This window comes from Acomys minous, assembly GCF_964271855.1.
Source record: "Acomys minous genome assembly, chromosome: 16".
In the NCBI taxonomy this organism is placed as follows: Eukaryota; Metazoa; Chordata; class Mammalia; order Rodentia; family Muridae; genus Acomys; species Acomys minous.
The window spans coordinates 58,030,956-58,058,737 of NC_140498.1; the positions used below are offsets into that span (position 1 = coordinate 58,030,956).

Genomic DNA, 27,782 nt, shown 5'->3' on the forward strand with positions numbered 1-27,782 from the left:
CCATTTGAAACTATTTTATTTGAGAAATTCGGGGAAATGACCACAAAAGTGCAGTACATCAAAAAACTAGAACTAGTTCTTAACAACCTGAAAATTTCAAATTCTAGAATTGCTTGTTTCGAAACTAACTTCCAAACAAGCTAGAATAAAAACAACACGGGTGTGCAGGGCAACACTAATCGGCTGACTCGCCTCGACACCTCCAGCAAAGGTAGGTAAGATTTGTTTTAGTAAAGTTTCTTTGTTTTTGTTTTGGTTTCTTTGCCTGTTAACAACAACACTAACACACAACAACAACAACAACACCAGCCACCTTAAAACATAGACCCCCACTGAGGAAGTCGTTCGCGGGTGTCAGTGGCCCTGCCGTCTCCCGGCCTCACTGCACGCAGGCGCAGGCGCAGTGCTGGGCTGGCCCTGCTGCCCCACCTCATCGCCTGCTGGACCTCGGCTCGCCCTTGTCCCTGGAGGCCTGCTTCCGCTTCCGCGGGGGAGAGCCCCGGGTGGAGTGCAGGCTGCGCTTGTACGAGTGGCTTCTGTGCTTCTTGCCACTTGTTTCTTTCTGGTCTTGGCTTTTGCTGGGCTCCTTATCGCTCTCTTTCTGGTCATGGTCTTGTTCCTTATGGGAGGGCAACGTGTTCTTAATGGTGTTAATTAGGAATCTTTTGTTTGTCCCGGCAAGAGGACACTTCATCCTGTGGAGAGAAGAGGAAGGCAACTCATAAATGAGACAGTTAGTTTCCCTCTCAAGCTGACTCACTACCAGGTCCCACAAGCCAGCTTTCCTTTCCTTTGTAGCACTCCAGCAGGAGGCCTGCCATGAGTTTGAGGCCAGCCTGGGTCCGTAACAATTAAAGTCTCAGGTCAGTCAGGCCTATCCAGCAAGACCCTGGAAAGATGATGCAATGGCCCTGTCCCTGGACATTACAGTGTTATCTCCCTAACAGGCACCACCACAGCAGAGCCGGCGTCACACCACAACAGAGTCATTGTCACTCTACAGCAGTCACTCCTCACACCACTGCCTGGCTATGGCCCGTTTGGGGAGAGCTCACCACGGTCTGTGTGGCTAGTTACCAGCAACCAGGGAAGGGTGTCAGTGTGCTTGCAGCTGGGGCCCTTCCAGCAGAGACACACATAGCCCATGGCCCCTGCTCCACAGACAGCCCACAGCCGTGGAGGACATAGCCCATGGCCCCTGCTCCACAGACAGCCCCACAGCTGTGGAGGACATAGCTCACAGCCCCTGCTCCATAGACAGCCCCACAGCCGTGGAGGACAGCCCATGGCCCCTGCTCCACAGACAGCCCCACAGCCGTGGAGGACAGCCCATGGCCCCTGCTCCACAGACAGCCCCACAGCCGTGGAGGACAGCCCATGGCCCCTGCTCCATAGACAGCCCCACAGCCGTGGAGGACAGCCCATGGCCCCTGCTCCACAGACAGCCCCACAGCCGTGGAGGACAGCCCATGGCCCCTGCTCCATAGACAGCCCCACAGCCGTGGAGGACAGCCGATGGCCCCTGCTCCACAGACAGCCCCACAGCCGTAGAGGACATAGCTCACGGCCCCTGCTCCACAGACAGCCCCACAGCAGAGGAGGACAGCCCATCTTTGCTCTGCAGAGCCTGCAAGTCTAGAATGGCACCTCTGGCAGGGCTGAAGCAGAGATAGCCTTCTACACAGTGACGCTGTGCATGATTACAACCCATGCTGCTGTTTAATGCTGTCACAGCTATCACAGTCACCCATGACAGTACAGTTGACACCAGGTCCTCAGGGTGTAGTCACAAGCAGCACTGCTCCTTATTATTCTTCACACAGCACTCCTGAGGGCTGACCATGCCCCAGCACTGTACCCTAAAGTAATGTGGCATAGTGGATGTGTGTGCGCATGTGTGAGAATGGACGTACAAAAGTAGTCATTGGTTCTCAAAGCCCGAGTCTCTTCCATCTGGGGGCCGTTACACTAGGCCTGTTCGGCAAAGACAACCAGGCTGCCAGGACGGGTCTCTGCTGAGGGGAAGAGAAGTGGGTGGGCATACAAGGGTTTGCTGGACAGCCTCAAGGCCAGCCGCAGCAGCAGGGATGGGACAGGCAGGCCAGTGAGCCCTGCGCTGCAGAGCATTCTCAGGCAGGAGGAGTGAGGCAGCCAGGCAGCGTAATGTGTCAGCCCCTATGCAGACACCTTTAATCCCAGCACTCCGGAAGCAGAGGCAGGCGGATCGCCATGAATTCGAGGTCGGCTTGGTCTACAAAATAAGTCCAGGACAGCCAGGGCTACACAGAGAGACCTTGTCTCAAAAACAAAAACAAAAAAAGTTTAAAGATTTCTTTCTTTCCGTGTGCATGTGTGTCTATGCACCGTATGTGCTCTTGCTGCCTAAGGGGCCAGAGGCGGGCGTCAGATCCCCTTGTCTGCAGTTAGGGGCGGCTGTGGGTGAGCTGCCGAACAGGAGCCAGGTCTTCTGGCAGAGCAGGCAGGGCTCTAACCACCGAGCCATCTCTCCATCCCCCAATAGTTATTGTAGACAAGGACCCCAACAAGGTATCTTATTTGCTGTGCCTCAGAGCTGTTAATTCACAGCATCCTTCTTTTCTCCTTGTAATACATTTGCTAAAGGCACCTTGACCGGTCATTTAAAATGCCCGTCTGCCCTCCATAGGAGTTCTAACTAGACACTGACCAGACCCTGGCTCAGCATCTCGTGTGTGGTGTGGTGTGTGGTGTGGTGTGGTGTGTGTATGTGTGTGCTCTTTTTATTGTGGCTTTTTGTGAAGATTCACCAACATAAGGGCTACACCTGAGCTTGCCTAGCACTGTGTAAGGCCACACACGGGCTTTATTCCCAGCACCATATAAAATAATCACTAAGATGGGTATGCCACAACCCAACATTCAGCAGAAAGTGTCTTTTCCCCACGACTTGACACAAGCTAGGTATCTAAAAGGGAACTGCAATTGAGAAAATGCTTCCGTAAGACTTGTCTGCAGACGAGTCTGAGTCTGTAGGACATTTTCTTGATTGATGATGGATGTGGGAAGGACCAATACACTATGGGTGGTGCCACCCCAGGGCAGGTGGTCCTGGGTTCTATAAGAAGGCAGACTGAGCAAGCCATGGGGAGCCAGCCAGTGAGCAGCACTCCCCTGTGGCCTCTGCCTCAGCTCCTGCCTGCAGGTCCCTGCCCTGACTTCCCTCAGTAATAAGGCTGTGAGCTGAGGGCTGTGAGAGCTTTTGTTCATGGTGCCTCAGCGCAGCAACAGAAACCCAAGAGAGTGTTCTGTCACTTGTCATTCAGCAGCTGCTGATGGTCTTCTCAGACACAATCAAATACTGGAGTTTGTGAATGGTTTTGCTGTCCTGGGGGACCAAGCATAAGGCACTATGTGTGCTAGGCAAGTGCTTAAGCACTGAGCTGTGGCCCCAGCCACCCTCTTTAAAATAGGTTTTACTATGGCATAATTTGCATATGAGTTGCACACAGTTTCTGTCTTTTTAAAAGCTTTATGTGTGTGAGTGTTTGCATACATAAGTGCATGTGCACACACCACGTCCATACCTGGTGCCTATGGAGACCAGAGGAGGTGGCCACACCCCTTTCTCCCTAACTGGCATCTCAGGTGGTTCTGAGCCACCATGTGGGTGCTGGGAACCCAGGTCTGGAAAAGCAGTCAGGGCTCCTAACTACTGATCCATCTCTCTAGTCCCCAAATTTATCTTAAAGGGACAAGTTTTCTAGGCTGTGACAAATACAAGAAAACAGATTCTATCACAACTACGATACAGAACATCTGTAAGTTCTTCTCTCACCCACTGTGTCCCCTCAACTGGTGACATAGACTATGTCCCTAGTTGGGGTCTCCACAGTGTCACGTAAACGGAGCCCCACACTGTGTCTGGGTTCTTCATAACATCACCGAGACTCATCCAGGCAGTTTACCTCAACCACTCTGTTCCTCTGCACTGTTGGGCAGTGTGGGTTTAGGGGTACAACCACAACTTGCCTATCATGGGTAAGGTGACAGCCATTTGGACGGTTTTCAGTCGGGGCTTTTGAAAACAAAGCTGGAACAAGCACCATGTGTGAAGCTCTGCCCAGGCGCCAGTTTTTAATTCTCGTTGGGAGTTTGAAGATTCTGGGTGTCACATGTGTGTTTTTGAGAAACTGCTGGCTGCTTCCGGAGCCGCTGCATGACTTTACATTTCCAGTTGTTCCACAGCGTCCCCTGCACTTGGTTAGCCAAGCTTTTACACTTTCACCCCCTAGCACACTCACAGGGAGCTAACTATAGTGTCACTATTTCCCAAACTCATTTTGGCACCTGTTTACTAGCCAGTCCTATAGTTGTATTAGTAAGGTTTTGTTTTTTACAGTTATTGTTATTTCTTTTTTTTTTCTTTAAAGATTTATTTCTTTATTATTATGCATACAATGTTCTGCCTGCATGTACACCTATCCACCTGGAGAGGACCCCACATCTCAGTAAAGATGATTCTGAGCCACCATGTGGGTGCTGGGAATTGAACTCAGGACCTTTGGAAGAACAGTCAGTGCTCTTAACCTCTGAGCCATCTCTCCAGCCCAGTTATTGTTATTTCTTATCAGTCTCTCTATGTAGCCCTGGCTGGCCTGAAATTTTTAAAATGTGGACCAGGCTAGCTCAAAACTCAACAGACCAGGACAGCCAAGGCTACACAGAGAAACCCTTTCTCGAAAACTCCCCAAAAAAGATCCACCTACCTCTGCCTCCTAAGTATTAGGAATAAAGGTGTGGGACTCCATACCCAGCTTTATTTGGTCTATTCCTTTTTTTTTTTCTTATTTTTTAATTTATTCACTTTATATCCCGATTGTAGCCGCCTCCCTTGTCTCCTCCCAGCCCCACCCTCTCTCCCTTCTTTTATTTGGTCTATTCTTAAGCAGGATTGTTTACCCTACTACAGTTCAGGGCTGGGATGTAGTTCAATGGCAGAGCGCTGCTTAGCATTACATGGGGCCCTGGGTTCAACCCCTAGATCCCACAGAAAACCTAACCACTCAAGCACGGTCATTTGCTCTAGCATATGTCTACATTTGTTGGGTGTAACTCTTTTGAGGCAGATGTCAGGGGAGTCAAATCTAGGAATTTGTACTTGGCATGTCTGAGGATGACTTTCAGTGTATCCAGGGTCAATCTGGAACTTGCTATCTTTCTCAGACTGGCCTGAAGTTTGCTCTCTGCCTGCTTCAGTCTCCTATGTGCTGAGATCACAGGCACAAGCCCCCACCTAGCTAGGTGCAGCTCTTTTGTAAGTTGTATTTCGTCAGTTATTTGGCAGTGTTGACAGGCAGTTGAACCTCTCCTTGTACGTCTTGTGCATCAGTGACTGGGCCCCTGGCACTCTTCAGCGGGACCACTAGGGTTTGTGGGGTGATGTTTCTAACACCCTGTCCTCATCAGGGTTACGACTGCCGTGATGAAACATCTGAGCAAAAGTAACCTGGGGGCAAGGGTTTACTTGTTACACTTCACAGAACGGTTCATTGTCAAAGGAAGACAGGACAGGAACGCACACAGGGCTGGATCCTGGAGCAGAGGCCATGGCAGGATACTGCTCACTGGCTTGCTCAGCCTGCCTTCTTCTAGAAGCGAGCACCACCCACAATGGGTCGGGCTCCTCACCATCAATCACTAAGGAAATGTCCTCCAGGCTTGCCCACAGCGCAGTCCTATGGAGGCACCTTCCACGCTGAGACTCCCTCCTCTCTGATGACTTAGCGTGTGTCAAGTTGACACAGAGCAGCCAGCACAAGGCCTTAAGGGTTTCAACATGTTTTAAGTGATTCAATCCTTATGATTTCATATTTTTGATCAAATTATTTCATCTCTGACATTAATCTGCTTCTAGAGACTTCCCAACCATATAGTAAGTAGTCTTTGACAGTTTCTTTGCTTTCTGGCATGACAGGCTTTTCCAGATCTTACAGCATTTGCTCCTGTGGAGTAAGAGTTTGGCTTGACCTCAAGGGAGGAGGACTGGAAAGTGAGCCACAGCATATGTGATGGAAACGACTTTGTTGAGGGTGGAGCCGGCCACACCTTCCAGTCTTAGAGGAGAGCTGGCCACAAAGGAAAGGTCAGCTGTGTTGAAGTAAAGTGGGAGCTCTAGGTCACGTGATACGGGTGAACCTCGAAACTAAAAAACAAACCCTCTCAACCATGTAGTCAGTCAACCAACCGTGTAAACAATCAAAGAGCCACACCTATACATGAGAGCACAGTAAAAATGTTGAGCACCAGGACTCATGGCCCTTCTGTGGCTGGCAACACTCCAGGGCCCTCACTATGTCAGGGAGGCAGTAAGTTCTGACTCCATAGGGGACAGGCTGAAAGGCTTCCAGCTTCAACCCTCCAGCTGCCCGGCTTCTAGCCTCTTTTTTTTTTCAAGATTTATTTATTTATTAAGTATACAATGTTCTGGGCTGGGCATGGTGGTATACGCCTTTAATCCCAGCACTCTGGAGGCAGAGGCAGGCAGATCGTTGTGAGTTTGAGGCCAGCCTGGTTCACAAAGCTAGTCCAGGACAGCCAAGGCTACACAGAGAAACTCTGTCTTTAAAAAACAAAAAAACAAAAAAACCCAAAACCAAACAAATAAGTATACAATGTTCTGTTTGCATGTACACCGGACAGAAGAGGGCACCAGATCTCATTATAGATAGTTGTAAGCCACCATGTGGTTGCTGGGAATTGAACTCAGGACCTTTGGAAGAACAGTCAGTGCTCTTAACCTCTGCGCCATCTCTCCAGCCCTGGCTTCTGGCCTCTTATCCTGCCTCTTTCTTTCTTTCTTTCTTTCTTTCTTTCTTTCTTTCTTTCTTTCCCCCTCTGTATAGCCTTGGCTGTCCTGGACTCACTTTGCAGACCAGGCTGGCCTTGAACTCACAGCGATCTGCCTGCCTCTGCCTCTGCCTCCAGAGTGCTGGGATTGCAGGCGTGCACCACCGTGCCTGGCTTCCTGCCTTATTTTAATCTGTATCTGGCTCCTGTGATAACCGGTAATGACGAGTTTAACAGATTCTAGCAACTTTGTAAGTTACCCAGTGCACACTGCGCTGAAGGCATCCTGGGAATCTTGGTGTGAGAAATGAAGGCCCTCTGACGGGCAGTCTGGCTTATTTTGAGCTCCACTCCAGATGTGCACACGGCGGTCCCTCTAAGGACCCCTTTCAGAGAGAAATAGTATTTTCCTATCAGGCTGGTGCCAGGCCTCAATAATCAAAGCTGGGCAGTATGTATTTCTAGGGCTTTTCTGTGTCCCAGAACTTTTTTTAAAAAAAGTGTTGTCTGGATTTAAAAAATGCAGCACAACATCATATGGATATTCCCAGTTCACACTTAGGATCAGAGTTAAGGTTTGAACTTCGAACTTTACATTTGTTATGTCTTTTACATTTGACATTCTGGAGTTCATGTAGAGGGATTTCCCTTTAATTTTATCCTTCTCCATAATGTTCAGGATACCAATATTACCAACAGGGCTGGGGATACAGCATGCCCCAGCACTTTCAGCTGGCCGACTCAGAAGCCATGGATGTGCATGTGTATAGGAGAGCAGCATTATCTTCAACATCACAATCAAGGAAAACAAGTTCTTTGTATTTTCTTTTGTCTTCTAGAAATATAGTCAAATTTTAGATCACCTGAAATACTTCCTTTCTGTGTGTATGCCTCTGGGCCAAGATACTTACCCACTTATGGTTTATTTGGGTCTATTTGCCTTATTTGCTTGATTTTAGGAGTTAGGAACTTTTTCTTTATTTTGATTTAATTTAGCTTTACATTTTATGAAAACTGTGTGCATGGTTCTAAAAGTCAAATTTACCAAACAAAGGGCCAGAACATAGCTCAGTTGGCAGAGTGCTTGCCTAGCAGGCATATATAAAGCCCTGGGTTATAGCCCAGTAGCACATGTTAGCACCTAGAAGGTAGAGGCAGGAGGATCAGAAATTTAAGGTCAAGGCAGAGAGAAAGCTCAGGGGGTTGAGAGCACACACTGCTCTTGTAGAGAAGGGCTCCCAGCCCCCACATGAGGCAGCTTACAGCCGCCTGTAACTGCAGCCTCAGGGGACCCCATGCCCTCTTTTGGCTGGAGGGTACACACACACACACACACACACACACACACACACACACACACAGATACAATCAAAGAAGAAATCAAAGTCATTCTTGGCTAAACAGGGACATTGAGGGCAGCCTAAGATACAAGAGACCCCCTCTCAAAAACAAAACAAAGAGCCTTTAATGCCAGCACTCAGGGAGGCACAGGCAGGGGGATCACTGTGAGTTCAAAGCCAGCCTGGTCTACAAAGCAAGTCCAGGACAGCCAAGACTACACAGAGAAACCCTGCCTCAAAAACAAAACAAACAAAACAAACAAAACAAAAACCCAAGCCAGGCAGTGGTGGCCGATGCCTGGTCTACAAAACAAGTCCAGGACAGTTGGGGGTGGTAGCAGGGGTGGGGGTGGGGGCTGTTACAGAGAGAAACCCTGTCTCCAAAACAAAAAACAAAAAAGAAAAGAAAGAAAAACCAAATTAAACAAACAACAAGAAAAAACAAAACAAAACGAAGGGCTGGAGAGATGGCTCAGCGGCTAAGAGCACTGGGGCTCCTGCTGAAGACTTGAACTCTATTCCCAGCTCCCACACGACCACCTGTAACTCCAGTTCCAGGGCTCTGCTGGCCTCCCTGGGTACCAGGCATGCATATGGTGGACAGACATACAAGTAGGCAACACACACACACATATGAAACAAAGTAAGAAAAGTCGGCTTATTATTATTAGTCACACACTTATCTCCCTCACATAGGTAAACATTAAGGCCGGGAGAGGAGTGCTGTGCCGTGCTGCCCTCTGGACAGACCCGGCCGTCACACTCAGAAGCTGTAAGCATCTGCAGCTACCTGCACCGGGAGCAAGCCAGCGTAAACCCTGGCACGGTGGGTAGGTGACCTCTGGGCACCATGCTGCTCTAACAGCTGCCAAGAAGAACCACTCTTCTCTGAGGGTGTTGGGTTTCTACGCGACAGTTAGCACCCCCCACCCCCACCCCCCAGCAACTAACAAGACCTAGTGGGTTATTGAAAAAACAGACACTAGGTTGGGGGGGTCAGTATGGGATGGGATATGGGGGGAGTTGGAAGGGAAAAATTGGAGGCAGATATTATATTTCTTTTTACACATGAATGAAAACCTCAAAAAGGAAAAATTATATAAAGGAGGAAAAGAAACAAAACACAAAACAAAATATACTGGAAACTTAAGCTTCTGTTCTTACCCCACTTTTTTTTTTCTCCCTGAGACAGGGTTTCTCTGTGTAGACCTGGCTGGCCTCCCTGCTGTGGCCATCCGCCCGTTTTTGTTCTGGGTGGTGGTTGAAGTTTCACGGAGGATCACTCAGGAACTTACCAGCCCATGGGTCCCATGGTCTCCGCTCGGGTTTTCCCACGCTTTGCTTCCTTTAGCAGCTCTTCTATGGCTTTCCTGTTTGGAGAAGGGAAGATGTCTGAGAAACACACACACACACACACACACACACACACACACGCACACGCACTTCTGGAAATCATCATTGCTGGAATGAATTTTTAAGATTGGCTAATAGTTCCCAATATAAAACGGAGTCAGAAACGGCCTCTCCCCTCTCCCTCCTCTGTGTGCGTGCTGCTAGGCAAGCACTCCACCACAGCCCTGAAAAAGAAGTGTTTTATGGGGCTGGTGGTAGAGACAAACTGGAAATTACGACACAAATTATTAAATTATATATCCTTAATATAAGAAATATATCTCATCTAAACTTGAAAACTAACCAAAAGACATGAGTTGACAGGTGTGTACCACACAAACACACACATACACACATGCATTTAAAATGTTCCTAAAATAGCAAAAATAAAAATAAAAATAAATGGCAGTGCCGAGGCTGTAGCTCAGGGCTGCCGAACACGCACGAGGTGCCATGTGTGCTAGGTTTGCTCCCTAGTACCGTTCATATTCTGTCTGTCTCTCTCACATACACACACACACACACACACTCACACACACACTCACACACACTAACACACACTCACACACACTAACACACACTCACACACACTAACACACACTCACACAAGCATACATGTACCCAAACACACACTCACTGACTCTCACTGAGTTCTTTTGGTCGTAGCGGTTTATCATGGCAACAGAAACTGGCTAACAGTTCCGCTGAGGTGTCTCCATCCTCAGGCTCGCTGGCTCCAGCACATCTCACAATAGCACGTCTTACAACAACACATTTCACAACAGCCGAGCTATAAGCCCAACTGTGCTCACTCAGCACAGAAAGGACAAAGAAGACGGCTCAGGAATTCTTCTCAGCCTTAGAAAAGGAAATACTGCTACTTGTGACAACACAGACAAGACACTGACCAGGGACATGGCCAGGGCACTGACAAGCAAATGTCCTGACAGCAGAACAGTGCTAACCAGGGCTGGGGAGTCCGGGGAGATGACACATAGAGGAAGAAGTCTGAGTAAGCCACTGCGCAGTGTTTAGACTCTAACAGCAAGCAGGGAGCCCTTCAAGTTCTCAAGAGGCATGTGAAGGGATGTGCAAGCTAAGTAGCTTGACTGTGCCATTCCACTGTGTTTGACAGACTTTAAAGAAGTGGTTCTAAGCCTTTCTACGGCTGCACCCCTTTAATATGGTTCCTCATGTTGTGGTGACCCCCTCCAACCATACAATTATTTTGCTGTTACTTCAGAACTGTAATTTTGCTACCATTGTGAATCACAGCATAAATCTGTGCTTTTCGATGGTTTTAGGTGATCCCTGTGAAAGGATCATTTGACCCTGAAGGGGTCGCAACCTTCAGGCTGAGCATGGCATACAAAATGAATGCACATCAGCTATTTGTTACTTTATGTTAATTAATAAACCAGATAAACATATATTGTATCTGAGGCAGATAGGCATACAACAGGAGACATGGAAGTAGAGGCCAAGCAGACGTGGCCTGAAGCAGGGTAGCATGTCCCTGAGGGAAGTGTGGCCCAGAGATGAAGAACACCACAGTCCCTGGACACGCAGCTAACTGCAGTGGCCATGTGTGGGCAGAAACACAACAGCAGCACTGCTCCTAGTGACACGAGGAGGTCAGCCGTGACTACAGGTGAGGAGTGAGGCCGAGCTAGAGCTCTTCCTTCACGGTGGAGGGTTTCAGCCTCTAGGGCTGTTCAAGTCTCAGCAAGGACAACACCCAGAAAACACCCTTGTCCTAGGGAGCGAGACCCACCAGAGGCCTGGCCTCCGCTTTGGCTTAGCTGCACTACACCAAGCCGAAGTCTCGTTTATTCATGCAGACACTGCTCAGATTCCATTGCCTAGAGAAGCTGCTATGGAGCATCAGTGTCTGGACTTGACGGTCAGGAGCCTAGCTTGACTACGATACCTTGGCTGCCCGCAGCACAGCACCCGCTGGCGCAGCAGGTCCTGATGCCCTTAGAGCCATGAGAAGTGGCCCAGATGGTGATGGCACATAGTAAACACAGCTGCTCAGCGACAATGAAGCAGAAACAGGAAAAGGAAGGGACTTAGGTTCCATTGTCATCGTCCCCCCCTCCCCCGCGCCAGGAGGTACTGCACCCCAACTTCCACTACACTCCATCTCTGAAAGGTTTCTCTACCTCCCAAAGCACCAAGCTGGAATCGACCCTTTAACAGATGGGCCCTTTGTTGGCATCTAAGATGCAAACCCTAGTGTAGCTCCAAAACCACGGACTACAATGATAAGAGAAGGCAGGCTCTACTGGGAAATACTGTCTCCTCTCCCTCTCTTCTCTCTTCCTTTCCTTCCTTCCTTCTCTCCTTTCTTTCTTTCTTTCTTTTTTTTTTTTCCAAGACAAGGTTTTATTATATAGCTCCAGCTATCCTGCAACTCACTATGTAGATCTGGCTGTCCTTGAACTTACACGCAGCACTATGTGGGGGCCAGACATATTTTCTAAATATAAGGCTCTTCTCATTCAAGGACATAGGTCAAAACACAGTGAGAGTGCTTCCTATGTTATGAGCTGCACCAAGTGCAGGGCCCCTGTGATAGCAACATTAATTTGATGCCTGAGGGTACCACTTTGTCTTAGGCAATTTCCCCATGGATACTGACATAACACACATTGCTGGGGATGTGACACACAACAATGGCAATAGTAGGTATGCATCCACCATATACCTATTCCTAACCCGTACAGCTCCTCTGTACACACACACACACACACACACACACACACATATGCACAGATAAGTAATGTATATACAGACACATGTATATATACACACATGAACCTTCACCTGGATGGGTCACTGCCACAGCGATGGTGTCTTCAGCTAACAGTTAACGTGGGTAGATTTTTACCACCTTAGCTCTGAAAGGAAACACTTCTCAGTCTATAGGCCACCTGCTTGACCATAGGTGGGTACACTGACCTCATTTTCAAAGCACAAATATTCTTCCAAGTATTTATTCCTAAACCTAGATACAGAAAAGTCATTAATGTTCACTTGATAGTATAATACCTGAATAAACATGCCATACGTGTGTGTATACATACAATACACACACACACACACACACACACACACACACACACACACACGAAGAAAGACATCTCTTCTGAAAATAACTGTGAGGTGGTAGTGTGGGGCTGCTTAGGAAATAATAAACTAGAAATAGAAAAGCCCATGGGTTATGTAATCCAAAGGACAGCAGGTCTGTTTGGTGGGCCAAGTGTTAAGTTAAAAAAAAAAAAAAAAAAAAATATATATATATATATATGTTCTATTGAAATACTAGTTGGTGAAATAACATCCAAGCAGAGAAATACGGTCAAAATAATTACTGAGATTTTTTTTTTCTTTTTTCCTTTTTTTTGTTTGCTTGTTTGTTGTTGGTCTTTTTAGACAGGGCGTCTCTGTGTAGCCCTGGCTGTCCTGGACTCACTCTGTAGACCAGGCTGGCCTCCAAAACACTTGCTTACTCTTGGAGAAGACAGACAAAATAATGTGCGGATGAAAAAAAGGATTTTTGGCCATGAAAAGTGAATGTGGATGGAAGGCAGTACCCTAGTCACCCCCCAAATCCCACACCCCATACCCTAAAGCTTTAATAACTAACAAGGCAGACACAAAATCAAATCCCAACTCTCAGCAAACAGCAGCTCAGAATTTAAACAAGAAAACAGTACAGAATCTGTACCAAAGAAAATGCCACAGCGACAAGTCTGAGTTTGCTACCATAGCTCCCTTGGTGCTAAACACACCAGACAAAAGAAAAAGTCCCTCACCGAAAGCTCGGTCTCTAAATCACTCTTCCAATCCTAAAGGAGCCCTGCTCTCTACAGAGGCCCTGCAGACTGTCCTAATGCACTGCAGAGCTCTTGGCCCTCAGCTTTGAGGCTGGCATCAGTGGACAGGCTGCTGGGCCTGCCCGAGCTGTTTTCCTCAGTGTGTCAAGGCTATGGCATACCCTTGAAAACAAGCTGTCCACCGCACAGATCTCAGGCACTGACTCATCAGGTGACTCTGAATTATACCCAGAGCTAACAGCCCAGGAATGAAGGTGAGAAAGGCCCAGAACCACAGGCTCCTTACAGCGTATCTTCAGGTTTTAGTGCGTGTAGAAACCAGTCCCTGCATCTGCTCTTTTTAAGGTAAATACCGTTCCTGTCACTAAGCAAACTGAGTGGATTCTAACTCGGATATAAACCTCTGTGCATCTAACATTTGAAGTTTGCCTAGAGAGACGGCTCATCTGCTCAGAGCGCTGGCTGCCCTTGCAGAGGGCCTGGATTTGGTTCCAAGCACCCACGTGGCAGCTCACACTCACCTGTGTCTGCAGTTACTGGGGATCTAACTTCTGGCCTGCACAGGCACCAGGCACACATGTGGTATACTTACATATATGCTGGCGAACACTCGAGACACAAAAAACAAACAAGCAAGTTGACCTTTAAAAGCAAGTCTGGCAATACACCTGAGAAGAGGAAGGCAAAGCCTGCGCTCTATACCCCTAGCCATGATGAAACACATGGCTGGGGCCCCCACAGTACAGAGCAGAGCGTGGCTCGGGGAAAGCGATGAGGAAGAGCCATGGCAACTGAGCCAGTAGCCCACACCAGAGCAAGGGTGCCGTGTTCTCCCACACGGATTGCCAAACCAGCCCTTCCTGACTATCAGCCGCCCCTGTCTTCCATACTTTAGGGGTCAAACAGTGCTTTGAGGGCTCTATGTTCATCTCCTACAAAAACAGCAGAGATCAACGAAACAGACACACACACAACCATTTTTACACCAAGAATTAAGTACAAACATCTACTCTGTATATACTTTACTAAAACAAGTCAATAGATTCTTGACTCTTTAAGCTCTGCAGTGTCAGGTATCAGGTTATTATTGAGGTATTAACTCGTGTAGAATGAACTTAAGTAGGGCAAGGCAACTCCAAATCCTCTTTCACAATTAAGAAAGCAAACTACTTAAATTTAAAAAAGAAAAAAATGTGTTTTGAACCCAGAAAACAAACAAACAAACAAACAAACAAAGAAAAACATCCTACTTAAATCACATAACCAGGGCTTGGATAGAGAACTCCTTTCTAGAATGTAAAAAGTTAATAGACTCTAGAGGCTAAACACGCATGCATGCATGCACGTACACAGCCTAACTTGGAGGGCAGTGGCCCTCTGAAGCCAATGCTTTAAAACAAGTTCAAGGCACTGAACTCAGGCGGCTCACTGAGCACCTGGGCCAGGGCTGTGTGAGTAGAAAGGAAAGGGTGTAAACATTGACCTTCACAGCTGAGGGCTGCTGTGGGACTCTGATGCAACGCAAACATGTATGGCGGCTCACACCTACAATCCCAGCACTTGGAAGGCTGAGGCCAACCTGGTTGACACAGTGAGACCCTTTCTTTAAATAAAAACGTAAACACTAGAAAGAATAGAGAAAAATGGGAAGGAAGGAGCCAGCACAGGTGAAAAGGCCAAGGCAGCAGAGTCCACTAGCGATCGTGTCAGCCCCTATGCTTCCGGCATACGACACAGCAGCTGCTGAAGGCAGCAAACACCGGGCAACGCACTCAGCACTCTGGACGTCATGGGCCAGAGTGCCCGCTAAGGCCCGCACACACCAGGGGGACTTCTACACACTCTTCTCCTAGCCCTTCGTTACTGTCAAGCTTTAAACAGCTGCACACCCCAGAACCGGCTCCTTTACTGCTGAAACACACACCATCTTTAAGAAGCAACAGCAGCTGTAGTTGAACTGGATGGAGCCATGCTAGCCATGCTAGAGTCTAGGATAGAACTAAATAGAGCAGGTGGACAGCCAAGAGCACCGCGCACTGCTGAGTCACACCCTCTGTACTTGCTGCCCGGGCCACATGTCATCACTGCAGAGGCTGGGACCACTCATCCCGTGACACTCCACCAGGAAGAGCAAGTCACGGAACCTGGCCACGTGTCAGCTTCTGTACACTGTGCTTCAGGAAGGCTCCACCTAAGCACTTACAGCTCTCTGTTTAATGTTATCTACAATGAAAAAGCCCCAAAGTAATTAAAATGCTCTGGCAAAGACCCATTAAACACAGTATTATTTTTAAAACTGCAAGGTGAGAGTTACTTGCATGCCACCACCAGCAGTCAGCGAGACAACGGTCATTCAGAGCCAAGCAGGTCATGGTTTAGAGAGGCTAACTTGCCCAAGACTAAGTAACTAACTGACTTGGGGGTATTTGATGCAAAACTACCAACAGTGCCCCTCACCCCACCCAGCAAGAATGGGCTGCCTGCCAGTCACCCCGACAGCACACACAAGGCACTCCAGATGTGACATCTCAGCACCTGCTCACTCCCTGAGCACAGCACAAGGACCAGCACTAACACTGCCCCCATGTTCTTTCATGCCCATTACAGGACACTCTGAAACACACAAGCTGCATGGCAAAATTTCAGGTCTGAAATATCCGTCCTGAGTAGATTTAGCCAACTGCTGACCGTAACACAGTTCCCGATGCTTTGAGATGAAGGACCACGCAGTCTCTAGAAGTCTTGAACCGAGAACACACTGAAGTTGCCTAAGAGCAAACAGTAGCCACAACACTGGCGAGACACTGAGTTTGGCCGCTCGATAGCTTGCGTGGCATTCGAGATCACAGAGCCAAGGGGGCTGTTAACTGGAGACATTCCTACAAGCCTTTTAGAGCTCTGATGGGGATTAAATATAGTTATACACAGTTATGCAACAATAAGGCCCTGAATACATAAAAGGTGCCATTTTAAGATTTTCAGAATGAGCATTTTAGAGGTATAATTTCAACAGAGCACCGATGGCCGTGGCATGTGCTTGTTAAGAAAATCACACACATGTGCTAATACCCACCACATAGACAGTGATCACTTCCCTGACTCCCAGAAGAATCCTTGACCTTGCATTCTCCTCCTTAGTGATGAGTCAGCTGAGCCTTGGGGGTGGGGGCGTGGGGTGGTGGTGGTGCTGATGTGTCCTAAGCCCACAGTAAGGGGCAAAGATGCCTCGGACCTCATGTCTGCACAACCTTCCTAGTTTTACTCATCTATGAAGATGATCCCAGTATTTCTGAGGCTGTTCAAGTTGGTTCTTTGATGTAGTCTAAGCCCCTGCCTTCTGCATGGTTGTCAGCTCCCTGACCTTCTACCGGCCTCAGCTCCTTTCCTATAGGTGGGAGGCTGTCAATTCTCCCAGGAGGGTTAAACTGGTCTCCCTGCTGTAGTCAGAGTTTTGTGGTGGCAGGCCATCTGCTTTTGGCTAGAAATAAGCCGAGTTGGCTTCCTCAAGTCTTGGCTTGCTGAGAAGCACACAGCTCAGATAAGGCCGACCCACTGCAACAAGCCAACCAGAAGGGAGGCTTCGGCTTTGCCTGCCTCAAGTCTGGGCAGCAGACAGGGACACGCCCAAAGGCTGACATTTTCAATCAGGTCCCTAGTCACAAGCCTCTAAAGGCCGTTTTCACTATCCCACAAGGTCTAATCCTCACATGTGTCAGGAGTAAACTGTAACACCAAGCCTGGACGCTTAGGTCACACATAAATCTGACTCACTCACTGACAAAGACAATGATGGCTGCACTCCACACCTCATCTGTGGAATGCGGTGCTAAGTGAAACGTATGTCTCCAATTTCAGACATTAATCACTTCTGAGGAAGAATTCTGCTAAGTATTCTTAGCACCAAGATTTATGCTTAAGTATGCAGAACCAAGTGAGTAGGCCAGCCAGGATGTGAAACCACTTTAATGAGGGATCTTGATGGAGCATGACCCTTGAACTCTAAGTTCCAATTACAACTTATTCTGGGATCCCAGTTGGTTAGAAACTAACATTTACGCAATGCTGCTCCCAGAAGACACAGGTTATTAAGTGAAAATTGCAGTGCAAGGCATGGGGTGCCTCCCTAGGAGTTACTGGCGAGGCTGGCCCAGAGGGCTCCAAAACAACACAGCTACCACCACTGCCCTTGGCTACCCTCCATAATAACCACATGTTAAGACCCTGTTTGGCTGCAGGGCTAGGAAAATCAATGTCAAACCAACCAAGAAGCCTCCTTCCTGCTGGCTAGCTTTCACAGTGTCGGAAGGTACTGTGCCGGCTGCAGGGGGAGAAAAGACATTGGTAACCTCACCCAGCATTGGACGCTGCATGGCAGCCGCCAACACCAACCTGCCTGGGCAGGATGGGCCTTATGGTGCAATAGTGGTAGTGCTGTTAAAGGCCAGAATCCGTTCCTGGGTAGCCCTGAGGCCTGGTCCACAGGAGGAAACTTCATGTCTGGCACTGTAATCTTGGTCAAAAGCCCACAGCTGGGGAGGTACAGGCCCAAGGGTAGAGCCTGCCACTGTTACCTCACAAAGTGGTAATGCTGGCACACTGCTTTATAGCCACAGACTCAGACTACCCCCAACCTCAGTCAGAGAAGCTTCTTTTTGCAGCTGGCAGCAGTGAACACAGAAACACATCAACTGACCCAATTGAGCACTCAGCCCTCAGTGGGCTCTTTTTCATCACTGCAGAACAAGGACAAACAGTTGGGTACCTGAGTTTGCCATCTTGTCTTATTTATTTATTTGCAGTATTACTGTCTGTGGGCCCCCTCCCCCAACTGAGTCCAGATAGCATGTGTACAGAGTAGAAAATGCAGTCACAAACCAAGTGTGCCTTCACATCAGCTCTCAGCAATGTGTGTGTGGTGGGGAACTCCAGAGATGATAAACACAGCCAGTTCTCCTGAACTCAGGCTGGGCTCACCCACCTGGCCACGCCCACCAGCCCTGCCTGAATCCTACTACACAGCCAACTTCCCTGACATTCTGTGTCTAAGCATGGCCACCTTGGTCTCAGCGCACTCCATGTGGCTACAAACTGGCCTAATAGTTATTACAATCTCTGAAATCCAAGGTCAGCTCTTGAGGCAGAGTCGTCTTCATGAGCACCCACTACGAGCCAGGTGCTGGTCTAGGGTCTGTGGACATGTTAGTGAACATTCAGACAAAAATCTCTACACTCAAGAGTTTATACTGCATGGGCTGGGAGGTGGTGGTGCCCGCCTTTAATCCCAGCACTCGGGAGGCAGAGGCAGGTGGATCGCTGTGAGTTCGAGGCCAGCCTGGTCTACAAAGTGAGTCCAGGACAACCAAGGCTACACAGAGAGACCCTGTCTCGAAAAACGACCAAAAAAAAAAAAAAGTTTATACTGCAATGTGCACCAGACTGTGTATATGAGTGTGTGTGCGTGTGTGCGTGTGTGTGTGTGTGTGTGTGTGTGTGTGTGTGTGTGTGTGTGTGTGTAAGCGTGGATGAGAGAAAGCAGACAACAGACACTATGTAAAGTATGATATATAGTTCTATGTCTGTACGCATGTGTACACACACAGTATGTTTAGGCTTGAAGGCAGGAAGTGCTGTAGAAGGAGAAGAAGTGCAGGACGGGCTTGAGCAGAGCGCTTGCAGTCTGGAGTTAGAAGAAACGCCACGGAGACAGAGCAAGCACTCAGATGGACATCACTCTAGCACCCCCTCACACACCAGGACTCACTGACGCGCTCACGCATTTGTCTCCCTAAGTCCACAGTGTCAGCAGAGGACGCAGTCACGCCACTGCGAACGGTCAGTGCTCTCAGCTTCCTTCCCGCTGTGCAGAGCTGACGGTCGTCACACACTCCTTCCCCCATGCGCTGTAAACCAGGACACCCTTTGCCTCCAGAATTTAGTTAGAGAGTCAAGGAACAAAGCATTCCAACTCAGTGATGGCCGCGTGCTGTGAAGGGACGCAGGAAAAGGCATCGCAGAGAGGCAGGTTTTGAGGGTGTAAGACGCTGCGTCAGAGGTGATGGTAGGCAGCCTCCACAGCGGTCCTGAGGCTTCTACTTGCCCATGTACGGAGCAGTCCTGGAAGAGCCTGTTCTCCAGTGCGGCCCGCACACACACAGACCCATGGTTAACAGCAGGCTTGGTGAGACGCCTCTTCTGAGATCAGGAATACAGAGCGGGCTTTACGCTGGCCCTCTCTCCTCTGTAGTCATTGTTCTGAGAGAAACCAGCCCTCCTCCATGGAGCCTCAGAGCTGCAGTGCTCTCAGGGGCCCTGCCTCTGAGGCGTGTTTGTTTCCGGCCTGAGTGTGGGGTGACTAGTTACAGCCGCTGAGCGTGGTGCTCCTGAGTGTGGGCAGACCACATCAAGGGGGAAGGGAAGAGAATTTAAGGCAAGCACCATCTTATAATTTCTACTGCTGTGAAGAAACACCATGACCAAAAGCAACTTGGGGAGGAAAGAGTTAGTTCATTCACACTTCCATCACAGTTCACCGTGAAAAACAGGCAGCCATGTGGAGACCACCCGTGACTTCTGTGACTTGCTTAGCCTGCTTATTTTTCTTCTTCTTGGGTTGTTTGTTTGTGTTTTGAGACAGAGTCTCACCACATAGCTTTGGCTGTCCTGGAACTCACTCTGCAGACCAGGTTGGACTTAAACTCACAGAAGAGATCTGCCTGCTTCTGCCTGCTGAGTGCTGGGATGAAAGGTGTGCACCACTGCGCTAGGCAGCTTTCTTATAGTACCCAGACCCGCCAGGCCAGGAGCAGCATCACCTACAATGACTGGCCCTTCATGCCTGTGCCTAAGATGGTCTGAGCCCACTGCTGGCTCTGCTGCTCTCTGCCACTTACTCATTCTGCACTAATTTTTAAACCACTAATTAAAAAAAAAAAAAAGCCCTACAGCCTGCTCTAATGGAGGCATTTTCTCAAGTGAGGATCCCTCTCTCGGATGACTCTATTTGTGTCAAGTTGACATAAAACCAGCCAGGACAACAACCGTGGTAGACAGTGCCAGCGACAGTATGGAAAGGTAGGACTTTGGCTGTGCCCGTAGATGACAAGACATGGCCCGTGGACACCATTAGTGTAACCACCATTAACTGGTTGGACCAAGCACCAATACAATAGATGACATCTGTGGGTGTGTATCTGCTAGGAACTGTGCTGAGTGTTTAATTCATGTCATCTCTTTATTAATCCTGCCAAGGGAGTGCTCACTCCGTTCATTGATAAGGAAATCAGAGGTTCAGCCTGGTCACTCACCCACATTCACAAGCTAGGAGGGAAAGAGCCACCAGGCCCTCTCACCTCAGAGTCCTCACTCTTGGCCCCTGTACAGTACCATCCTGGAAAAGTGGGCTCTCTGCCCTTGAAAAGGGAAAGAAACCCAAGCCCCACAGCTAAGCACACTGGTCCGTCGCTTCCCCCTTGCATGTTCTAGGCAGCTTGACTTTCTCATGAGCCCTTTACATAGACCCATTCTCTCTCACTCCCTTTTTCCTTCTCTGTTTTGAGACATGGACTTTCTATGTTCCAGCTGGCCTGGAACTCCCTCCGTAGACCAGCCTGGCCTTGAACTCACAACTCTGCCTCCCAAGAGAGCTGCGGTTAAAGGCGTGTGCCACCACACCCGGCTGAAGCTTTTCCTTTGATGCAGGTAGGAAAGATTATTTACAAGAAATAGGCATTGTTGGCTAAGGCGTACATGACCTATTTTGTGCAGTTTTGTGCTCACTGGCCTAGACTGAGGCCTGGCTTCCTACCAAGACTCCAGACACCTGGCACTGCACCAGGTACCATCTGCTACAGACTTGCCAGTCCCTCCTCATCTTCAAGTCTGGGGCAGACTGCAGATGTCCCAGCAGAGTCGGAAGCTCTTTCTGGAAGGGGAGAAATCCCATCCACTCATGTTTGACTGTTACGTATATTTTAGTAATAGGGATGCTATTTCAGAACGGTGGCTCCTAAACGCTCTTGGAGACTGGGAGCCCACCACATCTCTTTACAGTGTTCCCTGGGGCTACAGGAGCCACGGAGGCCACTGATGGAGCTTTTGTTTGTTCCAAGGTTTCCACACAAGATATACAGACCAACTAATGTGTTCAACACATCGAACAGTGTTGTAATAGTCACTTTAACGGCTAAAGTTGATTGGCAGCACGCATTCATTGCCTCGCGGTGCCACTAGAAACTACAGTGTGTGCAGGCCATCTTGTTCCCTGCTAGACCCCTGCACATAACACTTAAAAATGTCCTTTTATGCTTTGAAGGCAAGGTCTTGCTGTACGACTCAGGCTGGCCTCAAACTCTCCATCCTCCTGCCTCAGCTTCCCAAGGGCTGGGATTAGCTTTGTATACAGCCATGTGTGACTGAGCTGTTTCCTTTGAAGAGACCAACTTCCCTGACTGCCTCTTTCCACCCCCAGTTTTTACACCTGGAAGCCCTGGATTTGCATCCTCTTTAAAAGATGCCAATTACCCTGATGTGTTTGGCACTGAGGTGGACTTACAGCGCAGTTCAATCACGTAACTCTTAGCAGGTCAGGCCTGGGAGAGGTAAATCTCGCCTTACTGGTTTTTGGTTGAGGGAGTGGTTGAAAAGCCTCAAAGTAAACATGGATATGGGCCCCAGAGAAGTTTGGGTTCATTTCCAGCCCTTCTGTCTTTATCTTTACTGTGATACAGAATTTCTTCTGGAAGTTTTTCTGTCCTCCAGCCCTCCATCTACGCTGGTAGTCCGTCACACCTGTACTGTAGATGGTCTGAACTCACCACTAGCTCTACTGCTCTCTGCCTCTCACACATTCTGCACACAACTATGGGATGAAACCCCACAATTTCTGGCAGGTACTGATTCAAAACTACTGCTGTTCACCCTGCTTGGTGGTGGTCGTGATCACAGCCTGGCTCTGCACATGCCAGGGCAAGAGCTCTCCTGCAGAGGGACATGCGAAGCCTGCCTCCCCAGCCACCACCACCACCACCCCTCCCCCCCGCAACCCGTGCTACTCCCTAGTAGCTGGTATTATGTGCATGAGAGACCAGGCCCAGGTAAGGGCTCCTTTATTGGGGAAGAGGAAAGCCATACATGTCTAAACACTGACACTTCTTTCACAACCCACTAACTTCAGCGTTTCACGAGTTCCTGGAAAGCAGACTAAATCTGCTCTGTTTGCTGTCCTCAGCACTAGCATAGCATCTGCCTGGACGGGTGGGTGTGCAGGAGACAGCGTGGCCTCCGCCCTGCCTTGTGTTCCATTCTATCTGCTGCACTTGCCTATGCAGCACCACACGCTAGCAGTCTTCCTTTTCATATGAACAGCTCATTTCCCCTGCCCCAAACCACAAAGGCTCGTTAGAAACGGCCTCATAGACCCTCATTTCCACTACGTCTCAGGACGGGGCTACCTGGCCCATTCTGTGTGTAGACAGTGTGAGGGTTCGTGTGAGCTAGGTTTGATAAGCATTCCATCCCTGAAATTAATGGACCCACACTGCAACCACACCACAGTATCTTACAGAATCTAAAGTAGCAAAAGAAAATAGTTTTAAGAATTTGACCAGAAGCCGGGCGTGGTGGTGCACACCTGTACTCCCAGAGGCAGAGGCAGGCGGATCTCTGTGAATTCAAGGCCAGTCTGGTCTGCAAAGTGAGTCCAGGACAGCCAAGGCTACACCGAGAAACCGTGTCTCAAAAAAACCGGAAACAAGCAAATCCAGAATCTGGCCAGAAAAGGGCTAGGTCTGCAGTTATTATAGGTCTTGGGAAGCAAGCTGGTGGATCTAGAAGGATCTTTTGGGGCCTCTAATTTGAAGGATGTTCCAAAGGTCACCAGAATCTATGAGCGGAATTAACCAGAAAGATGACTTTTGTCTAATGACCTGGAAGGTAATAATATATATATTAGCTGAGTGTGGTGGGGCAGGTCTTGGAGGCAGAGGCAGGTGGATCTCTGTGATTTCGAGGCCAGCCTGGTCTACAAAGAGCGTCCAGGACAGCCAAGGCTACACAGAAAAATCCTGTCTGAAACTTCCCCCCAAAAATAATTTTTTCAACTAAATTTTTTTTCAAATCTGTTTTGATTATAGTCTTTCCTTCCCCTTAGAGTCTCTAATCTTTTTTTTTTTTTTTTTTTTTGAGTCTATAATCTTAATACATGAACTGAAAGAAGGGTTTTCACTCACGGATCAAAGAATCCAACAAGTTTCCTACCTCTTGAGATGAAAGATACTCTCAAATAAATGGATCACTTGTTCTTTTTTTTTTTCTTTTGGTTTTTGAGACAGGGTTTCTCTGTGTATTCTTTCCACACATATGGGACTCCCGATTATCCTGTTTTCTCCCTTCACCTGTCTGCCTTCTAAAGGTGTTTTATGTGAGCCTGTTATGGCCACCCTCAACAGATCCATACAGCACGGCACAGGAAGAGTGACAATGTTTACTGCAGTGAAACTGTGAGATTCAGTGGTGGTCCCTGTGTGCTCTGACTCGGCCTTCTTACATCCTCCAAGACTCCTTACTTTCAGAGTTTGCTTTTCTAGACTCTTCACCACCCTAGAATATTCTTTATCTTTGGACCACGACTGAACTCTCATCATCCTGGCTGCCACCTAACTTAGCACTCCAATGGCCGTGTCTACTTCATCTCTGGAAAACTCAAGCCAAGCCACTCCTCAGCTGAGCCCTCTGCACACCGAGTCTGGTGGCCTCTGTGCTAACTCTACCAGACTCCCTCAAGCCCCAGCTGCCACACTGACTCATGATCACATTCCGTGGCTTCCATAGCTCCAATCTCTACTTTCCCGCCTCATCGGTTATCCGGTCAGCCACACCTTAACGCTGAGGCTGACCAAGGCTTGGCTCTGGGCTCCTTCCTTGCCGCTGTCTGGCTTTGGTTGACTTACATCTTTATGATGAGGACTCACAACTCACATCTCTCCTCATCTTATATGGCTCTCATCTCACTATCTCACTGCCTACAATCTTCCAAACCCAGCCTTTGCCTTCTTTTGAGCAGATAATCTTGTACTAGTAATTGGCCCCGAGCTTAGGTGGCAGTGGAGCCTTCCATTTCTGTGTCTTCCACATGCTGTTCCTGAGGACTTCCCTCCTCTCCCTACTGTTAGCTTACCACCACTCTGGGCCACCTCACAATCTGTTTCTCTAGTTCATCGTCCCACACTGTAACGGAAACGACACAGCACTCTAGCTCTGCCTGCCTGCTATACCGAATCCCGCAAATCTTTCAACCATTAGCTTCTACTTCAGGACCAGCACAAGCCTGCATTTGCTCTCCGGGCTGCAGAGCCGCAAGAGTTTTCCTGGCTTCTATGGCCAAAGCAACTACTCCTCGAGGTATCTACTTGACCTGCATTTCTTTCTTTCACAGAACTACAATTTGAAAAGTTCTTACTGCTAAGCAGGCGTGGTGGCCCACGCCTTTAATCCTAGCATGTGGGAGGCAGAGGCAGGCGCATCTCTCTGAGTTTTAGGCCAGCCCAGCAGTCTACAGAGTAAATCCCAAGAAGGCCAAGGCTACACAGAGAAACCCTGTCTCAAAAAAACAAAAAAAGTTCCTCCTGTTATCTGGTTTTCAAGGCCTAGTACAATCCTGGCACTCAATGAATACAAAACTATCTTTTAAAAAAAGTGGGCCAAATGTGGAAAATACAGGCTCTCGGCGGAGTAGAGAGGTCAGATTTAACTGAAAGGTTCCTTTTTTTTTTTTTTTTCCCTTTTGATTTTCTGAGACAGGGTTTATCTGTTACACAGAGCCTGGCTGTCCTGGACTCTTTGTAAACCTGGATGGCCTTGAACTCGCAGAGACCTGCCTCTCTGGTTAAAGTTTCATGCCACCACGCCCAGCTCAAGTATACTGGGGATGTTTTCCTGAGGCAAGCCCTTGCTACATATAAACTTAGTCAGGCCTTCAATCTATAATTCTCCTGCCTCCGTCTTTTTAACGCTGAGATGACAGGCACACACCATCATCCCCCAACAATGAAGCTTTGACTGAAGACTAGCATCAACAAAGATTCCAAAGCAACAAAACTCTAGAGAATGGGGCTACTGAGCTCAAGGGCTGACAGATAGGGTGAGTTAAGTCACACTGTGGTAGGACACCTGCAAGACCAGAGTGAAGAGATCAACGGAGGACTATTTGATATGCTTTGCTAATTTTGTTTTTTGTCTTTTCAAGTCAGGGCGTCTCTGTGTAGCCTTGGGTGTCCAGGACAGGCTGGCCTTGAACTCGGAGATCAGACTGCCTCTGCCAGGAGTGCTGGGATTAAAGGCCTGTGCTACCACGGCCAGCACTTTGCTAACAAGTTTCCAAAAATGTCACCTCTTTTCTTTCTTTTGTCTGGGACTAAAGGCATATGCCACCGTTACCACCTGGCCAAAAGTGTCATTTCTTCTGTACAGAATTCTCCAAATTCTGATTTTCTATCAAATATTTTCTCTTCTATGTAACTGTGGGGTCTAATCACACACCTACCTAAAAACTGAAAACGTTACTGGTAATTCCAGCTTTTCCTATACTTAAAATTGGGGCTGAGGAAATGGCTCAGTTGGTGAAGACCTGACCTCACTCTCCAGAACCCACATAAAGAAGTTGCAGAGGGTGCTGTCTGCAATCCCAGGGATCAGGAGACAGACACAGGTGAGCCCCTGGGGTAGCCTACCAGAACTGACAAATTCCAGGCCAATGAGACATTGTCTCAAAATATAAGGTAGGGCTGAGAGTCAAAACCCCTGACTTGGCCAAATTATCAGTCAGTTCACTTTTAGTGTTGGCTCACTTAAGGGGTGGCACCATTCTTAGGGACCATCTAGGTGCAACGAAGAGAAACCACTCACAGTAGGTTAACCAAGAGAGAATTTATTAGTCAAATATACTTGCAGAGATTCCAGTAGCTGAGATGGGTCAACAGCTAGAATCACACGTTTCTACAGGACAGAACATGCTGCAATCACAAACTCTAGGTCTGGGCTCTGCACCACGGCGAGGGTGGTCCTGCATGTACCTTCACAAGGGGCTAGGGTGTGGGTTCGTTGCTGCTTGCCTTTTGGTCTTTATAGTCCTTTATGCTGGCCTCAAACTTGACAAGCACATGCTGGCAGATAGTCAACAGCTCATTCAGGCCTTTCTGAAACGGCTCAACGGCTGGAAGGGCACCCCGAGTCTGAATTCGCAAATTAATTTTGCTCTCTGAAGGATGGGTCGTAGTGTAACCACAAAACTCCACTTCCGGGTTCTTCATGATTATGTACCGCAGAGAGTTTCCTAGGGTATGGTCCTCCTCGTGCAGTACAAATGTCACACACTGTCTATCTGTCCCAGCCGCCTGGACCATTTCCAGGGCAGTCTTCCGCTCGCCTTCAGCCATTGAGGTCTTCAATCCTGATATTTTTCTACACACATATTTTTTTTGTAAGAATAACATCATATGGAGTATCGTTTTGTGACTAGCTTTTTAAGATACACTGCCTCATTTTCCTGCCTCCGCAACTTCTACCCATATTTACCTCCTGTTTCTCTCTACTTCATTTGACTCCCACAAAGAGGAGTCATCTCAGAAATAAAACCACGAGGTTAAACGTTTGCAAAAAATCTTTCTTTAGATAGAGCAAAAGGAAGGGACGGAGTTACAATAGGGCAGGCCCTGCTGGAAGATGAAAAGGGAAGTCGACAGGCATAAAAAAAACACGATTACTGTAGCATAAAAAACGGCAACCACGAGTTATCAGGGTGGCAGGCTCAGTTACAGCTTCCACTTGAAAGAGGTAAGGAAACCAGGACGTGAAGTGTTTAACAGGAGGGAGATTTTTTGGCGGACAGGATTCTGCGCAGGGAGGAGCTGTAGTTAACTTTAGCCGACTTAACACGCCAGCGCCGGTTCTCAAGGCGACTGGCCCGGTGCGTGACCTTACACACGTGGCAGTTCTAGCAGGGGGATGGCAGTTTGGGACTTAGAGCGGGATCCCCAACCTCAGTGGCCCCCTCCCCCGGCCTCCTCCGGTCGGGCCTAGCCGCCACGCCGGGGCCGCGTGCCCTTCCCCTACCCGCTCCGCCAGCCCGTCGTCCCGCCAACCCGTTCCCCGTTAACCTTACCTCTCCAGCTCCTGGTCGTCTTCCATCGTGGGGCGAGGGGCGGGGGGGGCGGCTCCGGGAGCTCTTTAGGTGGCACTGGCGATGAGGAGGCTCTTCCCCATGTCGCGAAAGGAGTCGGGAAAGGCAGGAAGGAAGAAACCACCGACGGAAGGAGCGAGCGGATGACGGAAGGAGGGGGGCGGAGCCGCAGCGGCGCGGCAGGGCCCGGTGGATGGGCGGGTCCAAGGT

The 27,782-nt window shown here is 48.6% G+C and overlaps 2 protein-coding genes across 2 annotated transcripts; both read right to left on the reverse strand.

Annotated features, from left to right (window-relative positions):
• Nucleotides 1-27,694, reverse strand: POLR1D (RNA polymerase I and III subunit D). Its single transcript, XM_084761836.1, has 3 exons — nt 27,555-27,694; nt 9,461-9,535; nt 1-695 (listed from the first exon to the last, which is right to left on the reverse strand). Exons 1-3 carry the CDS (start codon nt 27,578-27,580, stop codon nt 431-433), a joined length of 366 nt encoding a protein of 121 aa, XP_084617962.1. The 5' UTR covers nt 27,581-27,694; the 3' UTR covers nt 1-430.
• On the reverse strand, nt 26,301-27,694 carry LOC311586030 (DNA-directed RNA polymerases I and III subunit RPAC2). Its single transcript, XM_084761835.1, has 2 exons — nt 27,555-27,694; nt 26,301-26,854 (listed from the first exon to the last, which is right to left on the reverse strand). Exons 1-2 carry the CDS (start codon nt 27,578-27,580, stop codon nt 26,479-26,481), a joined length of 402 nt encoding a protein of 133 aa, XP_084617961.1. The 5' UTR covers nt 27,581-27,694; the 3' UTR covers nt 26,301-26,478.
• Nucleotides 27,695-27,782: the final 88 nt, after the last annotated feature.

What these genes read in the sequence shown, in the direction of transcription:
- POLR1D (XM_084761836.1), bottom strand. Translation starts at nt 27,580, where the DNA reads ATGGAAGACGACCAGGAGCTGGAGAG. An exon ending in GACGACCAGGAGCTGGAGAG is followed by an intron (nt 9,536 to 27,554) that starts GTAAGGTTAACG and finishes TTCTCCAAACAG; the next exon opens with GAAAGCCATAGAAGAGCTGC. An exon ending in ACCATGGGACCCATGGGCTG is followed by an intron (nt 696 to 9,460) that starts GTAAGTTCCTGA and finishes TTCTCTCCACAG; the next exon opens with GATGAAGTGTCCTCTTGCCG.
- LOC311586030 (XM_084761835.1), bottom strand. Translation starts at nt 27,580, where the DNA reads ATGGAAGACGACCAGGAGCTGGAGAG. An exon ending in GACGACCAGGAGCTGGAGAG is followed by an intron (nt 26,855 to 27,554) that starts GTAAGGTTAACG and finishes ATATGTGTGTAG; the next exon opens with AAAAATATCAGGATTGAAGA.